General features: G+C 36.8%; 1 protein-coding gene across 6 annotated transcripts in view; it reads right to left on the reverse strand.

The window, feature by feature from the left end:
* Positions 1–24,908, reverse strand: part of EPS8 (epidermal growth factor receptor pathway substrate 8) — a 168,960-nt gene that overhangs the window by 44,834 nt on the left and 99,218 nt on the right. For all 6 annotated transcript variants that reach the window (XM_036252543.1, XM_036252544.1, XM_036252546.1 and 3 more), the window contains 8 exons: positions 23,423–23,502; positions 21,144–21,220; positions 12,892–12,959; positions 10,552–10,713; positions 8,746–8,895; positions 6,007–6,089; positions 5,296–5,432; positions 1,512–1,585 (listed from right to left, as the gene is read on the reverse strand). In XM_036252543.1, the coding sequence (XP_036108436.1) occupies positions 1,512–1,585; positions 5,296–5,432; positions 6,007–6,089; positions 8,746–8,895; positions 10,552–10,713; positions 12,892–12,959; positions 21,144–21,220; positions 23,423–23,481 (810 nt within the window). In that variant the 5' untranslated portion in view covers positions 23,482–23,502. The remainder of the gene's footprint in view (positions 1–1,511; positions 1,586–5,295; positions 5,433–6,006; positions 6,090–8,745; positions 8,896–10,551; positions 10,714–12,891; positions 12,960–21,143; positions 21,221–23,422; positions 23,503–24,908) is intronic.

Below are 24,908 nucleotides of genomic sequence, written 5' to 3' on the forward strand. Positions count from 1 at the left end.
GGAGAAAATAATTCTAAGAAATATTTTGTTAGATAAGCACTGAGCATTTTTGTTTTTCTAACATATGCCTCAATAAAGTACCAACAATATTATTTAATGGAATTAAAGGTATATAAAATGTTGTGAAAAGCTTCTAAGACATAGATAATCTACAATAATGTGCATTAAGAAGAGTTTGTACATGGTAAAATAAAATTAATGATGAACTAAGCTTTTAAGGATCATCAGATCAATTTTCATTATCTCATATACTATAAATCTTAGTTGACTCTCTCTAGTTTGTGTGAAACTTGACATGCTTCTAATTCAAGACTAGAAACTGGGACTAAATGACCTTTCAAGCACAATAAGTAATAGTGTGATCTAAAAATTTAATTCCAAAAGTCAAATTCCTCTAAGTATTTGTTTCCAAACTGAACATTAGTATAGTATAAAAAGTAATTATCTTGAGATCATTTTTTATGATTATACCATAGAGCACTATAATTCTGCAAGTAAATTATTATGGAGAAATACAAATAAATATAGCCTTATCCTTTATAAGAAATTAAAATTTACATCTCTACCCTTTAAAATGCCACTTAATTTTTGTCTTTCAGGCATTATAAAATATTTTTAATAAATACTACTAAGACATTAAAATATTTCAGTTATGAATTACAAACTATGAAAAGACAAAAATGCCTCAAATCTGATAATTCCATTTAAATTCCTTTGTTAGCTCTTCTATCACTAATTAAAGACTTGCATAAAGTCTACTAGTTAAATATTGCCAGAAAGGCAAAAATTTTTAAGAAAAAAAAAATAATTCGCCCTGGCCGGTTTGGCTCAGCGGTTAGAGCGTCGGCCTGCGGTACAGAGAGACCCGGGTTCGGTTCCCGCTTAGGGCACGTACCTCGGTTGCAGTTTGTCCCCGACCCTGGTTGGTCGTGCGGGTGACAACCACTCGATGTGTCCCTTCACATCGATGTTTCTCTCTCTCTCTCTTCCTCTCTCTCCCTCCGGCTCTGTCTGAACAAAAAAATGCAAAAATGTCCTCGGGTGAGGATAAAAAATAATAATAATAATAATAGAGTGATACCTCGGTTCTCGAACGCCTCGGTTTTTGACCAAATGGAGATTCGAGAAACTTTTGTCTCGGAATCCGAACAAATATTTGGAACTCGAACTTCCGAGATGAGCCGAGTTGAGCCGAATGGCGTTCATTCGGCCCAGCGCGCCTTGCTCGCGTCATCAGTGTGAGTGCAGAGAGAGAGTCACGCTTTGTGGAGTCACGCTTTCCGATTGGGTTTCATTGCTTCGGTTCTCGAACAATTCGGTTCTCGACCGTCCTCCTGGAACGAATTATGTTCGAGAACCGAGGTATCACTGTAATTCAAAGGTCATAACTACCAGTAGAAAGAGAAAATACAGATTCCACAAAACTTCATTTAATCAACCTCATTTTCCTTGAAAATATTTTTCCTGTTTTGAAATAAAGCCAGTGATTGAAAGACGAATGCTATCCTTACCACATCTCTGTCGATTCGGGCTGCCATCATCTCAGGGGTTTCTTCGTGCCCATGATACTGCCTTAGTTTCTCATCTAGAGAGAGGAGAATTGTAACTCTTTCAACCTGTTGCTTAACTAATATCAATACAGGTAATTAAACACCGGCTAAAAAATTGGCTAGAAAAGAGTCATTTGCAAAAGGGAACACCTCCACTGGATAGAAAATCAAACTTCTGCTGACCCTCTAGGACAGGCATCCTTGCCCACTAACAGAAACACTTGGACAGAGCTGAAGTGCTTGCCTTCGCCTTTGCATTGATTTACCCTGTGGTTTCCCCTTGGGTCTCCCGCTTCCCTTTGTCAGCTGCCTATACAACCAATCCTAACTCAGTACCCTATAATTCCTACCCAAGAAATATAAGCCCACATTTAAGCACCTACTTGGTAAATAGTGGTCAATTAATTCTAATGTGACAAAACTTCTGATTTTTATATATTCCAACACTGAGATTTCAATGAACTTAGTGGTTTCCAATAGTAAAGTGTTTCTTAAAATTCTTGTTGTCGTTAAACTTAAAACCCACGATGTTAGACTCATTAATTTTAAGCCATAAGCTTTGAAAGTATAACTATGTACAGAAAATTTCAATTTAAAGAATAGATGTCTTAAGAGCATTCAAGATGTTAAGTTAGCTCTTTTGGCTAAAGCATGATGTTAATTGTCAGATCATTATCATGAACTCCTTCCTGTTATGAGTAGGTTAAAACTATCACTAAACACAGATATTCGTACAGATATTTCACAGTAAACCAAATAAAAAATATAATGTATGGATAAAATAGGAAAAATGTATCATCACTAATGGAAATACAATTCTTGATATATTATGACTTATGATGTCCGACACAGAGAACTACAAAAAAATATTGAAAATTCTATATTGCTATGTCTCTTTTAGGCTTTTTACTATAAATGGAATACTTGTAAAAGAAAAGAAGAAGAAGAAGAAGAAGACGAGGAAGAAGAAGAGGAGGAGGAGGGGGAGGAAGAAGAAGAAGAAGAGGAGGAAGAAGAGGAGGAGGAAGAAGAAGAAAGAAGAAAAGAAAGAAGTAATTCCTGAGTCTTATGAAACTTAATTAGTGGCTATTAAGTAAATTAAGATAATTAAAATTTATATGTATAAAATCTTGCCAGTTAACTTCTGTTTTACCTGTGGGTAGCTATTATCTTCCTATAGTACATACTGCAGAAAGCAGCAAGTTGAACTTGAAATATAGCTATTTGGAACTCCAGACAGGTGAGGTGAGGTGAGGTGAAGAGGGAGGCTGAGGTAAGAGGGAGATGTGATATTTCTGTGTCTTTCTCAGGGTCTGTGGTATGACTAGCAACCCTATGGCCACTGCCACTCTTCTACGGAGACTACTTTGGCATCAGGGGTCAAAGGGGTTGTTCAGCCTGAGTCAGCCAGAACCTACAGAGAGACCAGAAAGATACTCCTTTTGGGGATCTTTTCGACTAAAAACTGGCCTGCTCCCAAACAGAACCTCATATGATAAGAATTGTGTTCTGCTTAGCCTAGTAGTAAATTATCTTATATAGATGAGGTTGCACAGAGTAATTCAGACAAAATCTAATGAGAGCTCAGGAATCCGTGGGGGATAAATATTCTCTCTGTGGTAAATTAGGGTTTTTTGTTTGTTTTGTTTTAGAGAGAGAGAGAAACATCAACATGAGAGATATACATCAATCAGCTGCTTTCTGGACTCCCTCAATCCACTGAGCCACACCGGCAGGGCTAAATTTTGTTTAACAGATTTTTTTTTTACAAGTTTATTCCTCCACGAAAACAGCAGCAACAACAAAAATACCATAAATACACAAAAAGCAGAAAACACTATAAACTCCTAACTCATTTTTTACACACAACATTTTACAGCCAAAAAGGATTAATAGAAATTTATATAATTCCTAAAAACAGAAAGTTACAGTAAATAAAATAAAAAATATATAAAGTTAAAATAAGTAATAATTCTACTTTATTTTTGAAAAATGGGTGCTTCCAAGATTTCTTTCTTCCATCTATTTGTTAGCTGGGTTTTTGTGTAAACCTCTGAAAATAATTTTAAGGATATGAGAAATCTAAATAACATGAAAAGCATTTCAGAAAAAAAAATCTCAATTTGGTAAAAAAGAGAACCACCACAAATTATGCTTACTGTGCCACCCTAGATACTGGTATACAAAGTATTTGCTTTCAGATTCACAGCAACCCATGAGTTATTATCCCCATTACATTATCCACAGGTGAGGCTGAAGCGCAGGCAGATTCACTGTCCAAGGTCACAAGGGGAGAACCCAGTCTTGCTCCAGAGCCCAGCTTTTGACTTCCCAGACTCAAAGTCCAGTCCAACGTCACTAATTTTGGCAATCGGGTTCTATTGTTCAACTACATGCTAGATATCCTCTATGAAAAGTGCTCCACTGGACAGAGGGTGAGTGAGTTCAGCAGTCTCACTGAGCTGGGTGGCAAGAGAGTGAGACTCGTTCTCATCAAATTCAAATTTGCTGAATCACACTTTATTCACCCTTAAAATGACGAGACTGAACCAAGCATATTTAAAGGCATTTTCCAGACATAAAAATTTCAGATTTGGTAAAACATCCTGACATATAAAAAGTTACACTAAGTTCTGTGCTTATGATTATCTATTTTTACAAAAAGACTGTCAAGTTAAAATGATGGCACAAAGGGCCCATGTGACAGGATTAGCCAGATGTGGGTGCCTTTTACCTCTTTTCCACGGTCCTACCACTGTCCTGACTTACTTTCTGTGTAACCATAACTGATTTGTCCAAAAAAAAAAAAAACAGTGGTAAGACAATAATCATGAAAAAAGTTTAAAGTATAATCTTAACTTAAAAAAAAAACAACCTCATAATCTTGTCTGACTGGTGTGGCTCACCTGTTGAGCATCGACTCCTCGCACCAAGAGGTCATCAGTTCGATTCCTGGTCAGTGCACATGCCCAGGTTGTGGAACCAATCCCCAGTAGGGGGCATGCAGGAGACGGCCAATCGATGTTCTCTCTCATCGATGTTTCTCTCTCTCTCTCCCTCTCATTTCCTCTCTCTCTAAAATCAATAAAGGAAAAAAAAATTTAAAAACCTCATAGTCTCTTGCTTGGTACATATTCTATTACCATCCTTTTACTTGTTAGTGGAGTCAAACTTTCCACCTTTGACTGTAATTAAAAAAAAAAAAAAAAAGACTCTAATCCTAACACTGTATTTATTAATTGACTAGTCTGAACTCTCATATACAATAATCTTAGTGTTCAAGCTTAACATTCCTTTATCTAAAATTTAAAATTGTAAAACTAACCTCAAGCTTCATTTCAGAAATTAGCATCAGAATTTAAAAGTGCCCTGGCCAGTCTGGCTCAATGGTTAGAATTTCAGCCCTCAGACAATTGAATAGTGGGTTCGATTCTGGTCAAGGGCACGGACCTTGGTTGTAGTTCTGCCCCGGCCCCAGTCGGGGTCATGCAGGAGGCAACCAGTCGAAGTGTCTCTCTCATATTGATGTCTCTCTCTCTCTCTCTCTCTCTCTCTCTCTCTCCCTCCCTCCCTCCCTCCCTCCCTCCCTCCTTCCCTCCCACTCTGATTATAAATGGAAAAATATCCTCGGGTGAGAATTAGAAAAAATAAATAAATAAAAAGAATTTAAAAGCAAGAACTCTAAGTAAATCACAACCCTAAGTAAATGTTCATGAAGTGTTCATCAACTCCTGGAAATACTCACAGTCCCCTTGGTCAGCTGCCCACGCAGACCAGGCTGCCACCCGACTTCTGACGTCCACCTGGGTAACAGTCCCCGGGGGTACAGGGGCAGGAGCTCTGGGTGGAGGCGGTATACCAGGGTCTGCTTTGGAAATCATCCTTAAAACAATGAAAACAAATGGAATTTTTACCATCTCTCTTTCTATGACATTAGTTCTCTCAGTTTATGATCTTAGTTCTCCAACCCCAAGAAGAACTATGTCAAGGAGCAGAACAGTATGGATTTCCGAACTTTCCCTTATTACATGTATTCATAAATGTATAAAAAATACAGAAATTTAAATTCAGCTGAAAACTAGGTTCAACTTTTTAAAATTCAGCTGAACACTGGGTTTAACCTTTTTCTGGGGCTCCTGTGATCTGGAAAGGCAGTGGACCAACTACAGTCCTGATATCTGTTTGCATTCCCTCAGGCCACCTTCCCCGGACGCCACTCAGCCTCCGTGACTCTGGGACAGCACGGGTGGCAGAAGCCACACCGGAGAAGGGCCAGGACCATGAAGAGAAACGGTGCTCACAGACACTGACAAACCTGGGAGGGCGAAGGAGCTGAGATTACCGGTTGTAACCTGGACACCAGACCTTCATTGAGAGTAATTTTGTACATCTTTAGAGGAAAAAATGGCTTACAAAGAAATCGATTCTACCCCTTAATTTCTTTTCCAGTTTTTACCTCAAGGCATCAGGCCGCCGCTTCTGTTTGCCTCCTTTGCTGTCACTGATGGCACTTTCAATATCTTCAGTGATCAGGTTGGCCTGCAATGGAAGACAAGCTACTCAGAGGTTATGGATTTTCTTGTCTCGATATGCAGGACAAAACGGACAAAGAGATGATGTTCCCTGTCTGAATCAATGGGTATCTTGATGAAAATAAAAGTGCTTTTGTTTTTAACTGCTTTCAAAGCATGCTCTTCCTTTTTTGATGATGAATTTTATGATTGAAAAACTGAAGGAATTTAAAAATATTGCTTAATCTAGATTCCTTTAGTTTAAAAACAGCTATAAAGGCAAATGGAAAAAGGGTTTGCATATGCTAAAAGTATAATCATATGGTGAAACGTAACTGGGGAACTATCTTCCTGAGAAGAAATAAAGGCACTGGGAGCACGTATGGAGAGTGGAGTTCCTTCCCCTCCTCATCCTCAGGACCCACTGGCACCCATCCACCCGGGACAAATCCCTCTGCCCCAGCAGGCTACCGTCAGTGCAGAACAAAGCCCCTATAATCACCAGGTGACCCCCACACCAGGTGGTACCCTTTTAGATAACCACTTTACTTTGTCATGTCAGGTAAAAAATTAGCATTCTCCAAACAATGAACTTTTCCAGCAAGAACATGTGATTCTGTTTTCTCGGGAATCCATGTGAGATTAGCAGCAAAGAGGTTTATTTTGTCTGATTATGAAGTTTATTTATAGCCAACGATTATTACGGTATATTAGACTCCTGCTGGGATGTATGCATCTCCTATTTTGGCTCCCCATTGTTCCCTGTAATTATGTATGTTTTTCTCAAAGATACATATATATAATATTCTTCTACCATGAGCACAGGTAATCATACACCTTTGGAGTGACAAGGACTGGAAGCCGGTCTAATCTGTCTTGCTCTGTGACGAAGGAAAGGCGGAGTGGCCACGGCCAGGGCTGGGAAAGGGGCGCGTGCCCCAGCCCAGTGCTCTTCCACAGAACGGCTGGTGGCAGGAAGACCCCGCAGGAAGACCCCCGCAGGAAGACCCCCGCAGGAAGACCCCGCAGGAAGACCCCGCAGGAAGACCCCGCAGGAAGGCCCCGCAGGAAGGCCCCGCAGGAAGACGCCGCAGGAAGACCCCGCAGGAAGACCCCGCAGGAAGACCCCGCAGACGTCACGCCAGAGGCTTCTGTTACGTGGAGACTAAAACTGAAGATGCCTGGGAACCCTGAACTTCCCATAGAGAGCGACTTCTAAGAAAAATTTTACTGCAAATGTGGACAGGAACATTGTAAAAAAGTCCCATAATAAATACATTTCAAAACTCAAAAGTGACATCCCAAGGTTATCCATTTGAAAGGAAAGCACATCATATTTCATTGTACTTATATTTTCAATGGTGCTAGAAAAAAAGTGTCTCATACGTGGGACACGGCACGAATGAGTAAATGCACATAGCTACAGAGTGGTTGGTACTAGCTTTTCACTAGGACGAAACAGTGTTCGGTGCATGAGTTTCAAACCCATCAATACCGCCATCCCCTATCAAATAAAGCAAGCCCTTTATTCTCGAAACTGAATCCAGAAACTTCAGTCAGCACAGTATCTCTCAATTTCCAGAGGGGTTTCTGGAACAATGAGGCAAACACCAGATTTAAAGTGTCTTTTAGCTTAGTTTTCTGTTTTAAAAATGTTTTAATTAACTTCCACTAGATTTTCAGAGCAAAATATTTACCTTAATACTTACTGATTTAAACCTAACTTTGCAGAATTCTTAATATACTTCATGACCTAAAAAGACACTATACAAAAATCTGATGGAACATTTCATATATAAATTACAAAATCTTTTCTAGTAATATTTTTAGAAAGTAACCAATGACATAAACTGAAATAAAAATAAATTATAAAATACACTATTTACAGTCAATCTTAATTTATCTGATATTTTCATGTCATAGAAATACAGAAAAGATCAAGTGACACTTTGTGCTAATCTCCCAGCATCTCTTTATAAGATAAAAATTACCTGTGTATTTTATTATATACAGTGGCACATCACTACTTTGGTCAAGTACCAATCAACTCAACCCAAAATGATTTCCCTTTGACAGAAATCAACTGATGAAATAAAGATATTCACTGCTGAATGTAACTTCTGGTGTCCAATAAAGCATCACAAATTATAATTGCTTGAAAATTACAGTACACTCTGAAATATAAATCTTCAGGATATATAGAGTGTTATTACTGGTAACTGTGCTCAACTATTTTCACATTATCACGGGGGGTTACAAACACTGAGCAATTATTCAAGTCACATAATTAAATGGGGAACTTTAAATCAATATCCTGGAAAATGTCTTGTAATATGCTTTGTGACTGGGGTAGAATAAAATAATATTGCGTGATTCTTTATTGCCCATCAAGTACGATTTCTGTAGAATCAATTTTAATTATAAGTCCAAGTCATTCCATAGAGAATTTAATACATTATCTACACTTTTTTAATAAACAGAATACATCTGATTTTTAAAATACCATTGTATGTCCTCTTTCTTTATTTGGCCTGAGAACCCTAAGGAAAACACTAAGGGATTTATTTTCCTTAAAAAATTTAGAACTAAAAATTGAGTGCCTACCAGCCATATGATCCAAGTAAATAATTCAAAAGCTACCAGGACATCTGCTTAAAGGAAAAGAAAGTTCACTGTTCTCTTACCTTAATCTCATCGCACTGGAAAAGATGAAGGTCGGGTTTGTTCTGAGTTGGCTCTTTGCACACCAGGGCAAGAATAGAGTCATAGTTACAGGAGTGCATCACAGCTTGGCAGTGCTGGATTGTGTTTAAAGGAAAATTCTCCAGTTCATTCTGCAAAGTAAAAATAGAATTTGCCTGATTTCTTATTGCATATGTATAATCTATTCCACAGAGAGCTTGAGGCATGTACATGTAATTTTTGAAGCACACCAATCATACCGACAATGACTATTAGTAGATTCTTGTAGAGGTGGAGATGATGGTTGGGAGAAGGACCAAAAACATGGAGATCTTCCCCAGAGAAATGTAGTTATGTTCTTAATAAACAGAGTATTGAATTTAGCATTTCGGATTTCCTCAGATTATGAGGTAGAGATGATGCCTTAAATAGCAAAAGAAGTAAACTAAGGCCTCTTTCCAAAATGATTCACCATCTCACATTCTTTTCCCTCCGGCTATGTAATGTCAGAATTTTTTTTTTAACTTGAACACTGTAGAGTCATACATACAAACATGAATACACACATATACATACATACACATACGTACAAATGTTAGGCTAAGAATAATTTATCATTTCTAAATTGTCTATTTCAGTGAATCTTTCAAATGCAAAAATTCACTATATAGCCAGAATCCAGCCAAAAATATAAGACAGGGTCAGATGGGTCTCTGTATGAAATACACTCTTCAAAATGATTAAGGTATTTGGTGGTATAAAAGTGAATACTCTGTAACCTATAAAGAATCATGCAATAAAATACCAACAGATTAAATAATTACAGTACTTCTTAAAACAAATGAACTTTCTGCTCACTATTAGAATTCTGTACTTAATGAAATATGTAAGGTGCTCATCCTTACACTAATGGCTTTTCACAAATTGTGAGTGGTGTCATGATGTACATAAAATACAATACCCCTGATAACTGTAATAGAAAACGCAACTTTCATTATGGACACCCATAGTTATACATCACACCGTACGTTTACGTTAAACCCTAATCCCTGAGATCCAGCAAAGGTGAAATAAAAAATGCAGTTTCCATTAAAATAGAATGTAATTTCTCAGACACACCAGAGAGATGATAAATTTTCTTTCTTTCCTAAAGTAAATTAAACACTGTCCTTTCTCTATAATTACTCGAACCACGAGGATCAGAGAAGCACTCGGTTGCTCTCCTACAGGACACAGTGGACGAGAGGCAAGGGGAGGCGAGGGTAAATTCCGCCCGACTCCTACCAGGACACTCTGATGTGATTAACACAGTCATTTTCCTTATCTTAGGAGCTCGGCTGTTACTAGATGACAGGGCTCAGAAAAGTTCTTTTGAGAGCTCCAGCATCTTCGCTGCCAGTGCGTGTGTGGAGAAAGGTGTCCCCTGTGGAGATGATGAGAAGTTCATGCACACACCACCCTTCCATCCCAGTCCACTTATTTACTGACACGCGGTTCAGCCGAGCACGTAATTAATCTGCTTCATAAACGATTATGTCCCACTGGGGCCTTATTGTAGCACTGTGTATTTTCCCCTCATTTCTTTCATCTTACCATGGGTGGTTTTAAAGGGATGTATGCCTCCATCTCTAGTTTAAAAAACTTATTTTGCATATATAATGCATATACAGTATTTTTTTAAAAATCACTGACAAAAATATTTTATTTGGTCAAGCCTTCACCCAAATTTGCAACAATCTGACTTAATTGTAAACATAAATATCTGTAGAACTTTCTTACAAATAAAACTATAAATTTTAGAAACTTGCCTTTGATTCTAAATCGATCAGGCTCACGGCTCTGTCATCCACTTGAAGAATCATATCCTGAGTCCACACTTTGCCCTTGGCATCAAGCAATTTCAGCTTCCTTATCCCATCATCAATAGTTATCATAGCATCTTTCCGATCCAGAACGAAGGTAGTCAAGTGCTTGTGATTGGCAAAAAGAAAAAATATTTGTAACATGCACACAGTCTCTTAGTACACATTTTCCAAAAGAGAGCAAAGCGAACCTAACTGAAGTCAACTAGCAAAGAGGTGAGGGACAAACAGATTACTCTAGAACTTCATGGTTATTTTACTGAGATAATAAAGTCAAGCAGGTTAAGTTGCATAGATGATGCCTTGACTCATAAAATAGCTAAATCTGTTTTGATATTGAGACATATTAAATGACATATACATGTCATAAAAACAAATTCTAAACAGCTTAAATAACATTCTCTTAATGCCCCCCGCCCCCATTTTATTGCACTTTTGTCATGTGAATGCTGAACGGCGGGTAATCTACATGGCAGCTGGAAAAACTATACATGAGTAACTGGGAGCAGCAACGGCAATTCTGGTCTGTGACAACTGTCAAACTTTCACTCTACTAAAACCACGTACTTCATTAACCAAGGTTGAGATAGGTAAAAAACCGAAAATAATAGCAATTTAAAAATCACTCCCCGAGCATAATTGCCAAAGATACATCAGATAAGGGGTTAATTTCCAATATATATAGAGTGCTCATACAACTCAACAAAAGGAAGACAAAGAACACAATTAAAAAAATGGGCAGAGGAGCTGAATAGACACCTCTCCAAACAGGACATACAAATGGCTAAGAGACATATGAAGAAATGCTCAACATCACTAATCATCAGAGAGATGCAAATTAAAATGACTATGAGGTATCACCTCGCACCAGCCAGAATGATCGCCATCAACAAATCATCAAACAACAAGTGTTGGCGAGGGTGTGGAGAAAAGGGGACTCTAGTACACTGCTGGTGGGAATGCAGACTGGTGCAGCCACTATGGAAAACACTATGGTGTTATCTCAAAAAATTAAAAATTGAGCTTCCATTTGACCCAGTGATCCCACTTCTAGGAATATACCCTAAGAAGCCTGAAACACCAATCAGAAAGAATATATGTACCCCAATGTTTGTAGCAGCACTATTTACAATAGCTAAGATCTGGAAACAGCCCAAGTGTCCATAAGTAGACGAATGGATAAAAATGCTGTGGTACATATACACAATGGAGTACTTTGTAGCCATAAGAAAGAAAGATCTCTTATCCTTTGAGACAACATAGAGGGACCTGGAAAGTATTATCCTAAGCAAAACAAGCCAATCAGAGGAAGACAAATATCACATGATCTCACTTATTTGTGGAATATAATGAACATAACAGTCTGAGATACAGGGTAGACCCAGAGACGTGGAAGCAGGGTACAGACTGACAACCCTCAGAAGAAGGGGGAGGGGGGGAGGGAAGAGATAAACCACAGAACTTATATGCATGTACGCATAACCGATGGGCACGGACAACAAAGCCAGGGATGGGGTGGGGGGGATGGGGAGGAAGGTGTCAATGGGGAAAAAAGGAGAAACATTTGTAACAAAAATAAATTAATAAATTCCAAAAAAATAAAAAATAAATAAATAAAAATCACTCTCCCCTCATACACTGTCGGTGAGATTATAAAGTGGTGCAGCCACTATGTAAAACAGTATGGACGTTCCTCAAAAAATTAAGAAAGAATTAACATATGATTCAGCTTTTCTACTTCTGAATGTTTATCTGAAGATATGAAAACACTAATTCAAAATGATATATGTGCCCCTAGGTTTACTGCGGTTAAAATTTACAATAGCCAAAATATGGAAACAAGCTGTGACCACACAGATGAATGGATAAAGAAGCAAAGAAGATGTGTGAGCATATATCTTAAAAGATAACAACAGAGAAAAAGTTTTTAAAAACACTTTAAATAGATCTAGGAATGACTTGAGATAAAACTACACAACTCACTGAAACTATCAAAGGCTTAATTCCAACAAAATTCTCCAATATAAAATAGAAGCCTTCATCCTGTCTTTAATAGAAATAGGCTGACAGTCATAAATAAGTACTTGTTTTAATTTATTCTATATGAAAATAGACCCCTAACAAAATACTTTTATACTTAACATCTGTTTTCCAAAAATCTAAAAGAAAGAGGTCAACACAATATCAAATACATCAGAGGAATGAAGTAAAACACAATTTTTATTGGCAGTGAAATGAACCCCTCAAGGTTCATTCTGAATTTTAGCAAACATCAAAGCATCTTACTTCAACACGGTATTGGGATATATCTGATACACTGCTGATACTGTCACGTGCGTAGTTCTTCCTTTGTTCTGAAAGAGAAGTTTAAAGAGATATTATTTACCCGCTAACAGGCTGAAGTTCATAGGTCAGTGTCTTGTGGCCTTCTCAAACTAGTCTATGTCACATATAAATACAGTAGTGGACAAGTCACCATTGTGCCGTATCTCTGAAAACAGTCATTCTTCACAATAATTGAAAAAGCTACCAGGAAGCTTAAATGAAATGCACGAACAATTTGACCTTCATATAAATTTTCACAATCCCAAAGGTTAACACGATTATTAACATTGTAAGAAAGAAAAAGGTATTCGGTCTTAAGGTTTTGTTAACCAGGGACCCACTATTTGGGAAAAGGATAAAAACTGGTTTGTCAATTTCGTCTTTTAGGACACTGAGAACAAGACAGACTTATAAATATTGTCACAGATACTGTATTATATGAGTCAGACTATTAAAATAATAGGCACTGCAAGACACATCTCCTTTCACAATATCCAAACTATGAAGAATGTTAGAGGAGATTCAAAACATGATCCAGTCATGCTGATTCCACTGAAGTGTAACAGTCTTCACACAGCTACAGAACACAAGTGATACTCAGATGTGCAGATATCAGCTATTAGAACAAATAAAAAAGTTAGGTAGAAAGTTACTGCACCAAATGATCTTAAAAGCAAAAATAAACCTTTAATTTTCTTTTGTACAATGCTGCAAAGCCAAAATAAAATATAAAGTATGTGGAGGCAATATTGTGCACGTTACTTGCCAACCAAGCAAGCTGCTTATTTGTAAATTCAGAGCTGTGTATTTCTTTTAAAGCAGAATGCTATGATTAAAAACAACAACTCCACGCGGGAACCAAATTTGTGATTCTAGCCTTGGCTCTGTCACTAAGTAGGAGACTAAATTTGGGCAAGACATTTAACTCTGGGCCTCAGCACTCTTATTGCAAAAGAAAACGGTTTAACAAGGTCAAATCACAGGACACGTCCAGTACTAAAATTTATCCCTCCATGCCCACATACACACATGAACAGAAACACACCGACACACACACTCCTTAGCTTTCCTAATAACCAATTTTTGGAAATATATACATGTTTCAGTTAATATAGAAACCTTTAGCTCTTCCTACAACAGAAGTCAAAACTTCTGCTGAACATAAAAGCAAATCAAGTACAAAAATTTAAAGCACGTACAAAGACTTAGAATGGTAACTCATAGAATTATTTAAGGATTTCAATAAATTCTTTTTTTTTATAATGCATATAATAGAAATTATCTTTTCATTTATATTTACCTTAAAACTGAGATGAAAACATTCATACACCTTATATATTATGTCACTCTGATATTATTCTAATATATTCTATTTTTGCTTTTGCAGCATTAAAGTTACTTAATAAAAACACACACACTATAAAACTCAGTATCTGCTACCTTTCTTTTTTTGTTTGGATGATGATCTGAAGAAGTATGATCCATCTGGTCCTACCAAAATAATGTCATCAAAAAGAAAGATCTGTTTTCACCTTAAATTTTCTGTTCTGATATGACAAAACATAAACCTTCACTTACATGACTGTATTCTACATATTTTAAAAAGTGGACACGAGTATGATTTTTTCTGTTTATTAGTTAAGCATTAATCTATGTGAGCTTTAACAAATGGGTAACTGTTGTGGGAGAAACCATTATAATTGAAATACAGTATGTAACTCAAGGATATATCTAACAACAGTCTTTTAGAAATAATCACTATTTCCGAATCACTGGCTCAACATCTTCTAAGACAATTCTCTGTGGCAGACTCAGAACATGAAGGTGGTTCTATCTCCTTTGGTGTAACCAGGGGACAGCAAAAGAAATGGCAGTAGCTGCCATGGTACCCCGTTATGATACTGCAGCCCTAGGATGTTCAATAAGTAATAGGCAAACAGTTTAAGGTCAAAAATACTGTATTGTTTGTAATTAAGTATTCTCATTATGAAGTAGTAAAATTCATTTCCCCAAATTTCCTAACACATCGTTTCTCAACGCCACAGAAACATACTTTACAGAAATAGAAAAATACTGACCATCTGACAGTATTTGTAAATAGTACCATGTTCGCTGAACACTCTCATTGCCCAGAAGATACAGTACCATTTCCAATATTACAAATTAAGAACCTACTTAGGAATTCAGAAGCTGCTTTCTCTTTGATGTTATACAATAAAGATGTATGTGTTATGGGGAAAATGTAGAAATGCCATAAAATGGATTTATAAATAAACAAGTAGTTTCAGTGATTTAAGTCAATGAATAAATGAAGGTAAAAGTTAACATTTTAATAGGAAAGTTTGAAAAAGGGCTTTCAAAAGCCAATTACAGTACCTTTATTTTTTATGATGATCTTATGTGCTCTGAAGTACAATTGTAAATAGTAATTATGCTCCTAAGCTGAATATCTCACCAAAAGCCTTAAAACAGTGTGAAAATCCTAAATAAAGTCTCAATGATACTCAAGATAAAGCCTCCAATGACGTTCACCACTTTCTCTAGCAAATTCTCAACTCTGGCTTTACATTAGAATAATCTTTAAAAACACTGCCGAGGTCCCGCTGTCTGGTGTTTCCCATGTGACTGGTCTGGGTGCAGTCTGGGCCGGGATTTATCAAAGCCCCCAGGCAAATTTCACGTGCAGCCAAGGTTGGAAACCACTGCTTCAGAATCTGTGCAAATGCCAATCACCTACTATATCTTATCTCTTTACATTCAAAAGCTGTCTTTCCAAATTAATAGTGTAAATCACAGTCAAGTAGTGTATTAAATGATAATGAATCTGGCAGTTGAGTTTGGGTTTCTAGTGTTATAAGCTGCTTGACTCCCAATATAAGAGCAAGTCTCAGTCTCTGTGTCTCTGTCTCTCTCTCTGAATCAATTAGAACCAGGAATGAACTTTACTCAATTGTAGTACCACTGGTTGTATCACTACTTTTCCTAATAGCTTTTATCCAATGGACCAGAATATACAAACCCCAAGACATGAAACTAGGTGAATTCGGTAACCAAGGATGAAAATTTTTTACATACCATTTTAACATTACTGAGTTGATATGCTGCAACAAAAGTTGATATTCAACTTCCAGATCAGGAACGTTAATTTAGTTTTCAATGGACTTCGGGTGATAATGATATATGTTAATGTAGACTCATTAGTTGCAACAAATGTACCACTCTGGTGGGGGATGTTGAAAGTTGAAGAGGTTTTTTATATGCAAGGGGGTATGTGGGAAATCTCTGTAACTTCCCCTCAATTTTTCTGTGAACCTAAAACTGCTCTAAAAAATAAAGTCATAATAAAATATTAGGTTTCATTTAATTTTTCAATTAGTACAATAACAATATGCATGTCTCAGTATTTCAACTTAATTCCCCTTTGCCTGTATTGCTATAGCAAGATTTGAAACAGCTAATATTCAAACAATTTTTGTTTTCCAGGGTGGGGCAAAAGTAAGTTTACAGTTGTATGTGAAACACAGAGTTTATTCTTGTGTTATTATTTATTAATTATTGTATTATTTTCCATATGAACAACTATAAAACTACTTTTGCTCTACCCTGTATTTTTCTTGGGGGGAGGGACACAAAGAATTCCTTAGAAAGTAAAGATTTGGAAATTAAAAAGGGAAAAAACATAAAAGCAGCTTCTGAGTATTTCTCTCTTCAAATAGATCATATTACATTACAGTAAGAAACTTTCTACCACCAGTGAAGACCCCTTTCTCACTATCTTAGTGTATCATTTCCCCGAAGGAGAGGTGCTCCCTGGGAATCGGTAAGGAGTCCCGAGTAGCAATGACAAGCTCTCAGGATCTAGGCAATGATATTCACCGATGGACAAATCAGCATCTGAACTAAGATACTGCTGTTAAATACAAATAAGGTCAATTTTACAAAATTACGTTACTCAAGAATTGTACTTGCCTGTTCAGCAAATGGTTAAAAGAGCCTATCCCATGAGGAGAAGAGCACCTTCAACATTTTCAGGTAAGTGGGGAAAACTGCCCACTGTCCTGAGCCCCACGCTCGGGCACACTCTGTGAGGCTGAAGTCTGACCCTACCACCGCCCAACGTCCTAGTGATAAATAATCCTGGGCCACGCACTTCTTAAGAATTTCAAAAATTTTCTGTTTCAAAAATATATTTAAATGTTTTCTCCATGTAAAATAAATCAAATGCATATTGGAAATAATGAGGAAAGGGAGCAGAGAAATGGGTTGTAACACTCCAGGGCCTCCTAAATGTGTGAGAGACATCGCTTGGGCTTCAATTACGACAATTAAACAGACTGTCCTCAACTAGACCAGGAGAATGAGAGACGAAGAGAGAGAGATAGGTACAAAAAGGAAAACACTCAGGGTAGAGATCTGTTAGTAGAAGTGGTATGTTCAGAAATTCTACTCTGACAAAGGTGAGGCAAACACCGTGTAAAAATACAGTGAAGTTTATAGTCAAGTCAAATATACAGAAATTGTGCAGTTCAAGGGTTATTTATATTCAATTCTTACTGCTAGCTCCCTGAAAGAAAAAAGAAAAGCAGAAAAAAATGCAAATATATTTTCTTTCTTGCAAATATCACAAAAAAGTTCAAACTTAAGGCTGAGACTTAATAATAAGCTGATGAACAAAATAGACTCAGAGGCATAGAAGTAGGGTTCAGATTGACAAACCTCGGAGGAAGGAGTGGGGGTGGGGGCAGGAGCGGGCAGAAAGAGATAAACCAAAGAACTTATATCCATATAAGCATAATCAATGCTGTGGGTGGGGGTGGGGGAGTGGGAGGAGGGTGTCAATGGGGGGAAAAAAGAAACATCTGTAACAAAAATAAATTAAAGATAATATATACATTAATATATATTATATACCATGAAGATTACCTATTGATCCTATCAAAGTATTGTGATTAGACAGATATATAGCATCATTTGGATGTATTAAAATATTAAATGTTAGGGCCTTGATTGGTCTGAGGACCCAAGACTAAAAGTGACTCTCCTGTACCTGTCCCCACTGCCATGATAGGCTCATTACTTCTATTTTCTCATATAAACTTATCACAATATTATTACCATGTTCTATTTTATAGATGAGAAAACTGGGCCCATAGGTTAAATCATTTGCTCAGAATGGTAGCCCTTTGGTAGCGTGTCATGATTCAGCCGCAGATCACTTGGACACCAAAACCCACACTTTTTCTGTGATCATGTCACTGACATTAGGGTGTCAGCTTTCAAAAGTGTTCTCATAAAAAAAGCAAGCTACCCAAAACTCTTGATACAGCATCGAGCCTGTGGTCAGTGGGAAAAACAGCGGCCATTACTGTGAAACCCATTTTCCAGTACACTAAATAGGATCCTCACACCTCAAAGAAGTTAATATACCACCCACGAAGGCAATTAATTCTTGAAAGATTATTCAACTACTTTAATAATTGTGAAAGGAGAAAATTTTAAAGAAAATGTATATGTTGTGACAAAATAAACTACGTTACAAATCTCTCCACAAATTTTCTAATTACAAAGAGAAAGTTAAAACTATGCAGACTTGGAGGCTAAACACTCCCAATGTTAACTTAATGTAGTTAAAAATTTCAACTGGAATTTGTTTATTGCAAAGGTTTGTTCAAAACATGCATACATTTCACTACCGTCATCATCTATCTACCCATTCATTCTAGGCCTTTACTGAGAATCTGTTAGAGAGAAGGCATGTGTGTGTGTGCGTTTGTGTAGTGTGTTGGGAAGGAGTAGCAGGTATTAGAAACAAAGAGAAGGAAACATTATCTGCAACTTCCGGGAACTTAAAACCCTCTTACTTGTAAGCCCAATACATTGCGAAGTCATCTTTCTTCCTTATAAATACTTCTTGATTTTGACTCTTTCTATCTCCTCTTTATACATTCTGTTTTATCTATAAACTGTTCATTTACATCACATGACATAAAAATTGTCATTTCTTACAATCAAGACTTATGTGACTTTGAGAAATCACCTCACCTTAACAAGGTAACTTAGTTTGCTTTGTAAGTAAAAAAGGGGAAATAATTTACTGCTTACGAGCTAAAAATTTTCAGTCCTTGAATCTATGGTTTTATAAAGTTGTGCCAATACATTGTAAACATTAAAATTTGCAGATGAATCCTACTTTTTTTTTATCCCTTATTCCTTTCTTAGCTCTTTGAAAATAGACTTTTAGGCCTATGTTATTTATGAGAACATTAATACTCTTTCTGTTTAACAAAAGTCATAGGGGTATCATATAAGATATCTGATTCCCCTGTTTCTATCCATACACACTCAATCTACCCTCAGTATTGTTACTAAAGGGACCCAAGACAAATGTGACCTATTACCTCCCTGATTAAAACACTTCAATGGCTGGACATTCCCTCTAATCAATGTCCAATTCATTAGTATGATTCCTCCTAATATGGACCATGTGTATTTTTTCAATCTTATTTCCCAATACACTCCCTCATACCCTCGCTAACATCGAACTATTTGCAGTTCACTAATTCATTATATTCATTCTACAGGTATTTGCTGAACATCAATTATACATTAGCCACTGTGCTAAGCTTGGGGAATCCTGAAGTAATCATGGCAAATATGGTCCACCTTCACAGAAACTAGGTCAAGTTCTAAACAGAGTTTATACTGATGTTTACAGCCCCCACCCCTGCTACCCCAAATGCCTGGAAAATACTCCTTAACTTTCAGAGTTTACTTTAAGGCTCAACTCTTCTACAAAATTCCACCTGACTACCTCCTCCCTGACCCACGTGGAAGAATTTGACCACCCCCAGTGCACCTTATACACACTACCATCCAAGCTCATTTAGCTCTTTATTAGGACATTATGTTTACTAGTCTCCCTCCTCATCAAAATGGTGTAAAAGCATGCCCATCTGTTATTTCTCTTTGAAATGAATGAAAGAACATGGAAAGAGACTATGATGATCAAGGCCTAGCACATAGAAGCACTTAAAATAAATATTTGTCTAGAAATGAGAGACCAAAGAAATTACTTTATGAAAAAAAATAAACAAAAACTTATTTTCCAGTTTCTTTAAGTCATTGACTAGAAGTGCCTTAAAGTCAGAAACCATATATCACTAAATAAGTATTTGTTGTATATGTTCTCTAGATCTACCATTCACAACTACTAGACTATAGTAAGAATGTCACAATACAGTACTCAGGAAACTTGAAACCAACACAAATCAAATTGACAAGGTCAGAAGAAAATGTATCCATCCATGTATGACATAAAATCCATTTTCTCAATGTATAATTTGAGTCCTAAAGTGTAGTCAGTGATTATACAGGCAGGAAAAAAAATCATAAGACAGAATTGTTCATTTAACTATAGCCAAGACATTGTAGATCTAGATAATGTCAAAAAAAAAGTCCAAATCTAGAAAATGATGTTAATTCCCAGATAACAATAATAATAATGTCAATAATAATAATAATAGCAAATGTATAATGCTTTCTACTACCCAGGCACTGTTCTAAGCATTTTACAGGTAGCAATTCACTTAATTCTCGTATTAATCCTATGAGATAGCCCCATTATACAGATAAGCAGAAATGAGGTGAATACAGGCAAACTAATTGGTCAAGATCACTCAACTAATAAATGGTGAAATTGAATTTGAACCCAAGAAGTCTGGTTCCAGAGTCTTTGCTCTTAACCACAATCATATTCTGATTCTCTATTTTTACACAATATCAAAAGGCCATAAAAATCCTGTAAAAACAAATGCCTTCCTAAACATATGTGGTCCTCAACTTGTTTTGTAGTAATGACATTATTTATAACCTGAGCCTGCCTGAAAAGAACACTGGGAGTTGCTGAAGGGTCGGGGAGAAAGCCTGCTTGTTTGGCATGTGGAATCCACCTACAGCACTGGTGCCGTGCAAGACTCCCTGGAAAGCACCGAAACGCATTTCATCCGTAGTTCCACATGGTATGCCAGCCAGCAGAGGTCAAAACACTGGTAGTATTTGTGAACACTCTTTTTTAAACAATTCTTACCTATCACTACTTCATTCCAAAGAATACAAAACAAAGCAAGGGTTCAAACCATGACTCTGAACATTTGATTAGTAAAAAAATAAGTGGTTAAAAATAGAATTATACTCATATTGAATAAATAACATACCATAAAGAGCCTTTGCACTTGTTTTTGAACTCTGTTCTCTGTCCATCTGGGAAAAGGTGGGTGATGATCCGTAGCCACTGTAATAAAAAATGGTCATCGTGCTGAGTTAAAGTCCAAAGTAAGTAATAAAAATTCAAGATTGTAAATAAAAATTCCAACGTACCACGATCACCGTGTGCTTTAAACAAACATACTGAACTTATGCTGACTAGATTTGCCAAAATAAGACAGGGCCTGTTCTGGTGAGTGGTCAGGAACAAGAATACAAACCCTGCCACCCAAACGAGGGCTCAGGCTGGCACATCGCAGCCTCCTCGCAAATGCCAAGTTAGAACCAAAGCCAAGGAGATTGACCAAGGTTGAAAATGTCTTAGAAGAGTTTAAGTTTGCCATACTAAATAATAGAGTTCAGAGCAGCAATCCGGTTATATAAAGCTCTGTGATTACAGCTATAAGAGAATATTCACTGTTTTCACAAATACTGAAATGAAGTTAACAAAAATAATACTTATTCATTAAATTTGATCAGCTTTACCTTATATCTAGCCTCCTGTTCCTAACACATTATATTAAATAAACATATCATTTAAATTTTTTATTTTTTCCTTTTATTCAGTAAACATTTATTTAGCCCGAAACTAGAAGAATACGTGGTATGGGGGCTAGGGGAACAGGGTATTGCTAATGAAACAAGTAAAATGGTTCCAATAGAATGTAATACCCAGGTCACACTAACAGCTGTAACACGCGGGATACGACAAAAGAGCTGACTTTTCATCAGGAGGCCCAAGAATGTCCATTAAAGCAGAGTCTAAAAGAATGGAAAGAAGCTCCTCAGACAAGAGGAGACTCCGAGAAGAAAAGGCCCCTGGACCCGGCTCCAGAACAAGCCTGGTGTGTGAGGGGAGGCGCATCTATGGTGACAGGCCTCGTCGGCAACTGGCTGGAGAAGTGGAGAAGGCAAACAGAGGGCTTCATAATTAAATTTTATTCTTTAGGTACAGTAAATGTGTTTATACAAAGAAGTGACATGATCTTTTTTTTTTTTTTTAAATAAGACAATCCAGAAACTAATGGCAAGGTAACCAGATAGAAAGATGCTGTAAAAATTCACATAGGAGATAATGACCATAAATAGAAGGAATGGAAGAAACAGAAACAAGTGTTCTTTAATAGAAAAAAAAAATTTATAAATTCATGATTAAATGGACATTTGTTGTAAGAAAAGGGCGGGGGGGATCAAGGGTGTGGCCAAACTTCCTCGAATAACTGACGGACAAGAAAATGTGGCACCTGACACAGTCCTCCCTGCCCCGGCCCACCCTGGCCCGCCCTGGCCCGTCCCTCACTGGGTGTTTCTTACTGACTAACACTAAAGAGATTTGTAATAATCTTTGTAAAAAGAAAAGGGGAAGCATAACTCTTTACGATGTGAATAACCTAGTTTTGAAAAATGATGAGCAAACTATATACCACAATGGCCGACATAAAATAACATCAATATTAACCACAAATGTAAGGCAATGGCCACTTAAGTCAGGCTGGTGACTGCAAGTTGTACCCGAAGCCATAGGGATTGTTTGGTTTGTGTGTCTGATCTTCTTTTGGATACTACCAATGGTTAATATTTCTATGGACTGGACTAGATGGTATTTAAATATCCTCAAATGCCAATAATTTATGAAGAAAATTAATAGAATGCTCCAGAGAAACTGAAAGCTGTGAAATAGAGTATATACTCAACTACAGAAAACAATAAAACTTAAAATATCAGAACAAAATATCTTGTATTAAATTAAATCACTAGCCCTGGCCAGTTTGGCTCAGCAGTTAGAGCGTTGGCCTGCGGTCTGGAGAGACCCTGGTTCGGTTCCCGCTAAGGGCATGTACCTCGGTTGCAGTTTGTCCCCGACCCTGGTTGGTCGTGCGGGTGGCAGCCACTCGATGTGTCCCTTTCACGTTGATGTCTCTCTCTCTCTCTCTCTTCCTCTCTCTCCCTCCCACTCTATCTGTACAAAAAATAGAAAAATGTCCTCGGGTGAGGATAAAAAAAAAAAAAATTAAATCACTACCACTGGAGTTGATGTTACTTAGCCATCTCGTTCTTACCAGAAACAGCAAACTTATCATGATAACACACGTTAGAGTTACAAAGACACAATATGTTAATGAGAAATGAACTACATAAAAAAATAAAGGTAATATTTTCATTAAAAAGATAAAACAAAACAACCAAATCAAATTTTAAAAACCCAACAAATATAAACCTTCCAACTTACTTCATTTGAGATGCATACATTCCAAAACCACTGGGATGATTAGAAATATGACCATTCATCGCAGCTTTCAATCATATGTTCTTAAAAAAAAGAAAGGTACAAAGATTGAAGGCAATAAAAGAGTCAAGACACCTCCGTTTCGGTTCTTCATTCAACAAATACCTGTCACTGCCAGGAACATGCTAGAAATACAAAACAAATATCTCCACCCTTAAGAGCCCAGGCACAAGAAGTACAAATGGTCATATAAACAAAGACCCAATTGACATTTAACATTAATATACTAAATTTGTTAGCAAATTTAGATAAGTAAAAAAAAGATCAAACTCATAATCAATGGTCAGTTTCATAAAGCTGTACTTTGTTTATTGTTTTATTATAAACTAATATGGATTAATTCAATTTAAAGAGTTGAGAAATATAGAAAAGTATAAAAATACATAAAAGTGCAAAGGGGGAAAATATCACTGAGTCCTGTCATTTAAGGATAATCATTTAACAGTCCCATCAATTTCCTTGTCTTTTCCCCGCACCTAATTTTCTTTCCTTCCTCCCTCCCTTCTTTCTTCCTTCCTCCATAGCACATTGGACAGTATGTTTATATGTCTTATATACATACATACACATGGACACATCTTTTTTTTGTGTTCATTTAAACATTCCCTTTACTTTCCACAGGAAAACAATTTTAAAAATCAATACCAGACATTTAACTTCAGAAATAAACTTTGCTATTCACAAATTAAACAAATTTCCTTCAAACAAGATGAATAAGAATAAGTAAAACTTTCTAATTGCCAAATCCAGTGGCCTTTTCTTTTTTCTCCTAAACAATACTGCTACACCCGATCTATTTCACTTCACACTGGATACTTGGTATTCCCTGGGTTCTGTAGCACTACACTATTTTGGATACTGTCTTATTTTTCTGACTTTCATACATAGGATGGGGCAAAAGTAGGTCTGCAGTGTGAGTACGCAAAACACAGAGTTTATTCTTGTATTATTATTTATTAATTATTGTATCATTTTCCACATGAACAACTATAAACCTACTTTTGACCCGCCCAGGGTATTATATTCAACGTCTTCTTGATAAATGAGAGGTAGATAGGACATATCCCAACTTTCTTATAAGACACTGGCAAAGGGAGTAGGAACATTAACAACTACCAAATGACTATGTATCAGTTACTTGCAAGGTAAACAAAACAGACATAGTCCCAGCTTTAGGCCAAGAGTCTAGAGGGAAAAACAGACACTTAGCAAATAACTACGAAATTAAAAAATCGTTACCTTTAAAAGGGAAAATTCAGAAATATAGAGGCCATGTAACCAGGGAACTTAATTCAGATTGGGAAGGCATAAAAAGTCTATATTAAGAAATGATATTCAAAACCTTGTAACTTCTAATTAATTCTTTCTCACTCTTCAGATATGAGTTTAATCACAGTGTCCTCAGGGAAGCTTTAACTGACCTCCGTGA

Source organism: Molossus molossus, unplaced genomic scaffold (genome assembly GCF_014108415.1).
Source record: "Molossus molossus isolate mMolMol1 unplaced genomic scaffold, mMolMol1.p scaffold_m16_p_10, whole genome shotgun sequence".
Lineage (NCBI taxonomy): Eukaryota > Metazoa > Chordata > Mammalia > Chiroptera > Molossidae > Molossus > Molossus molossus.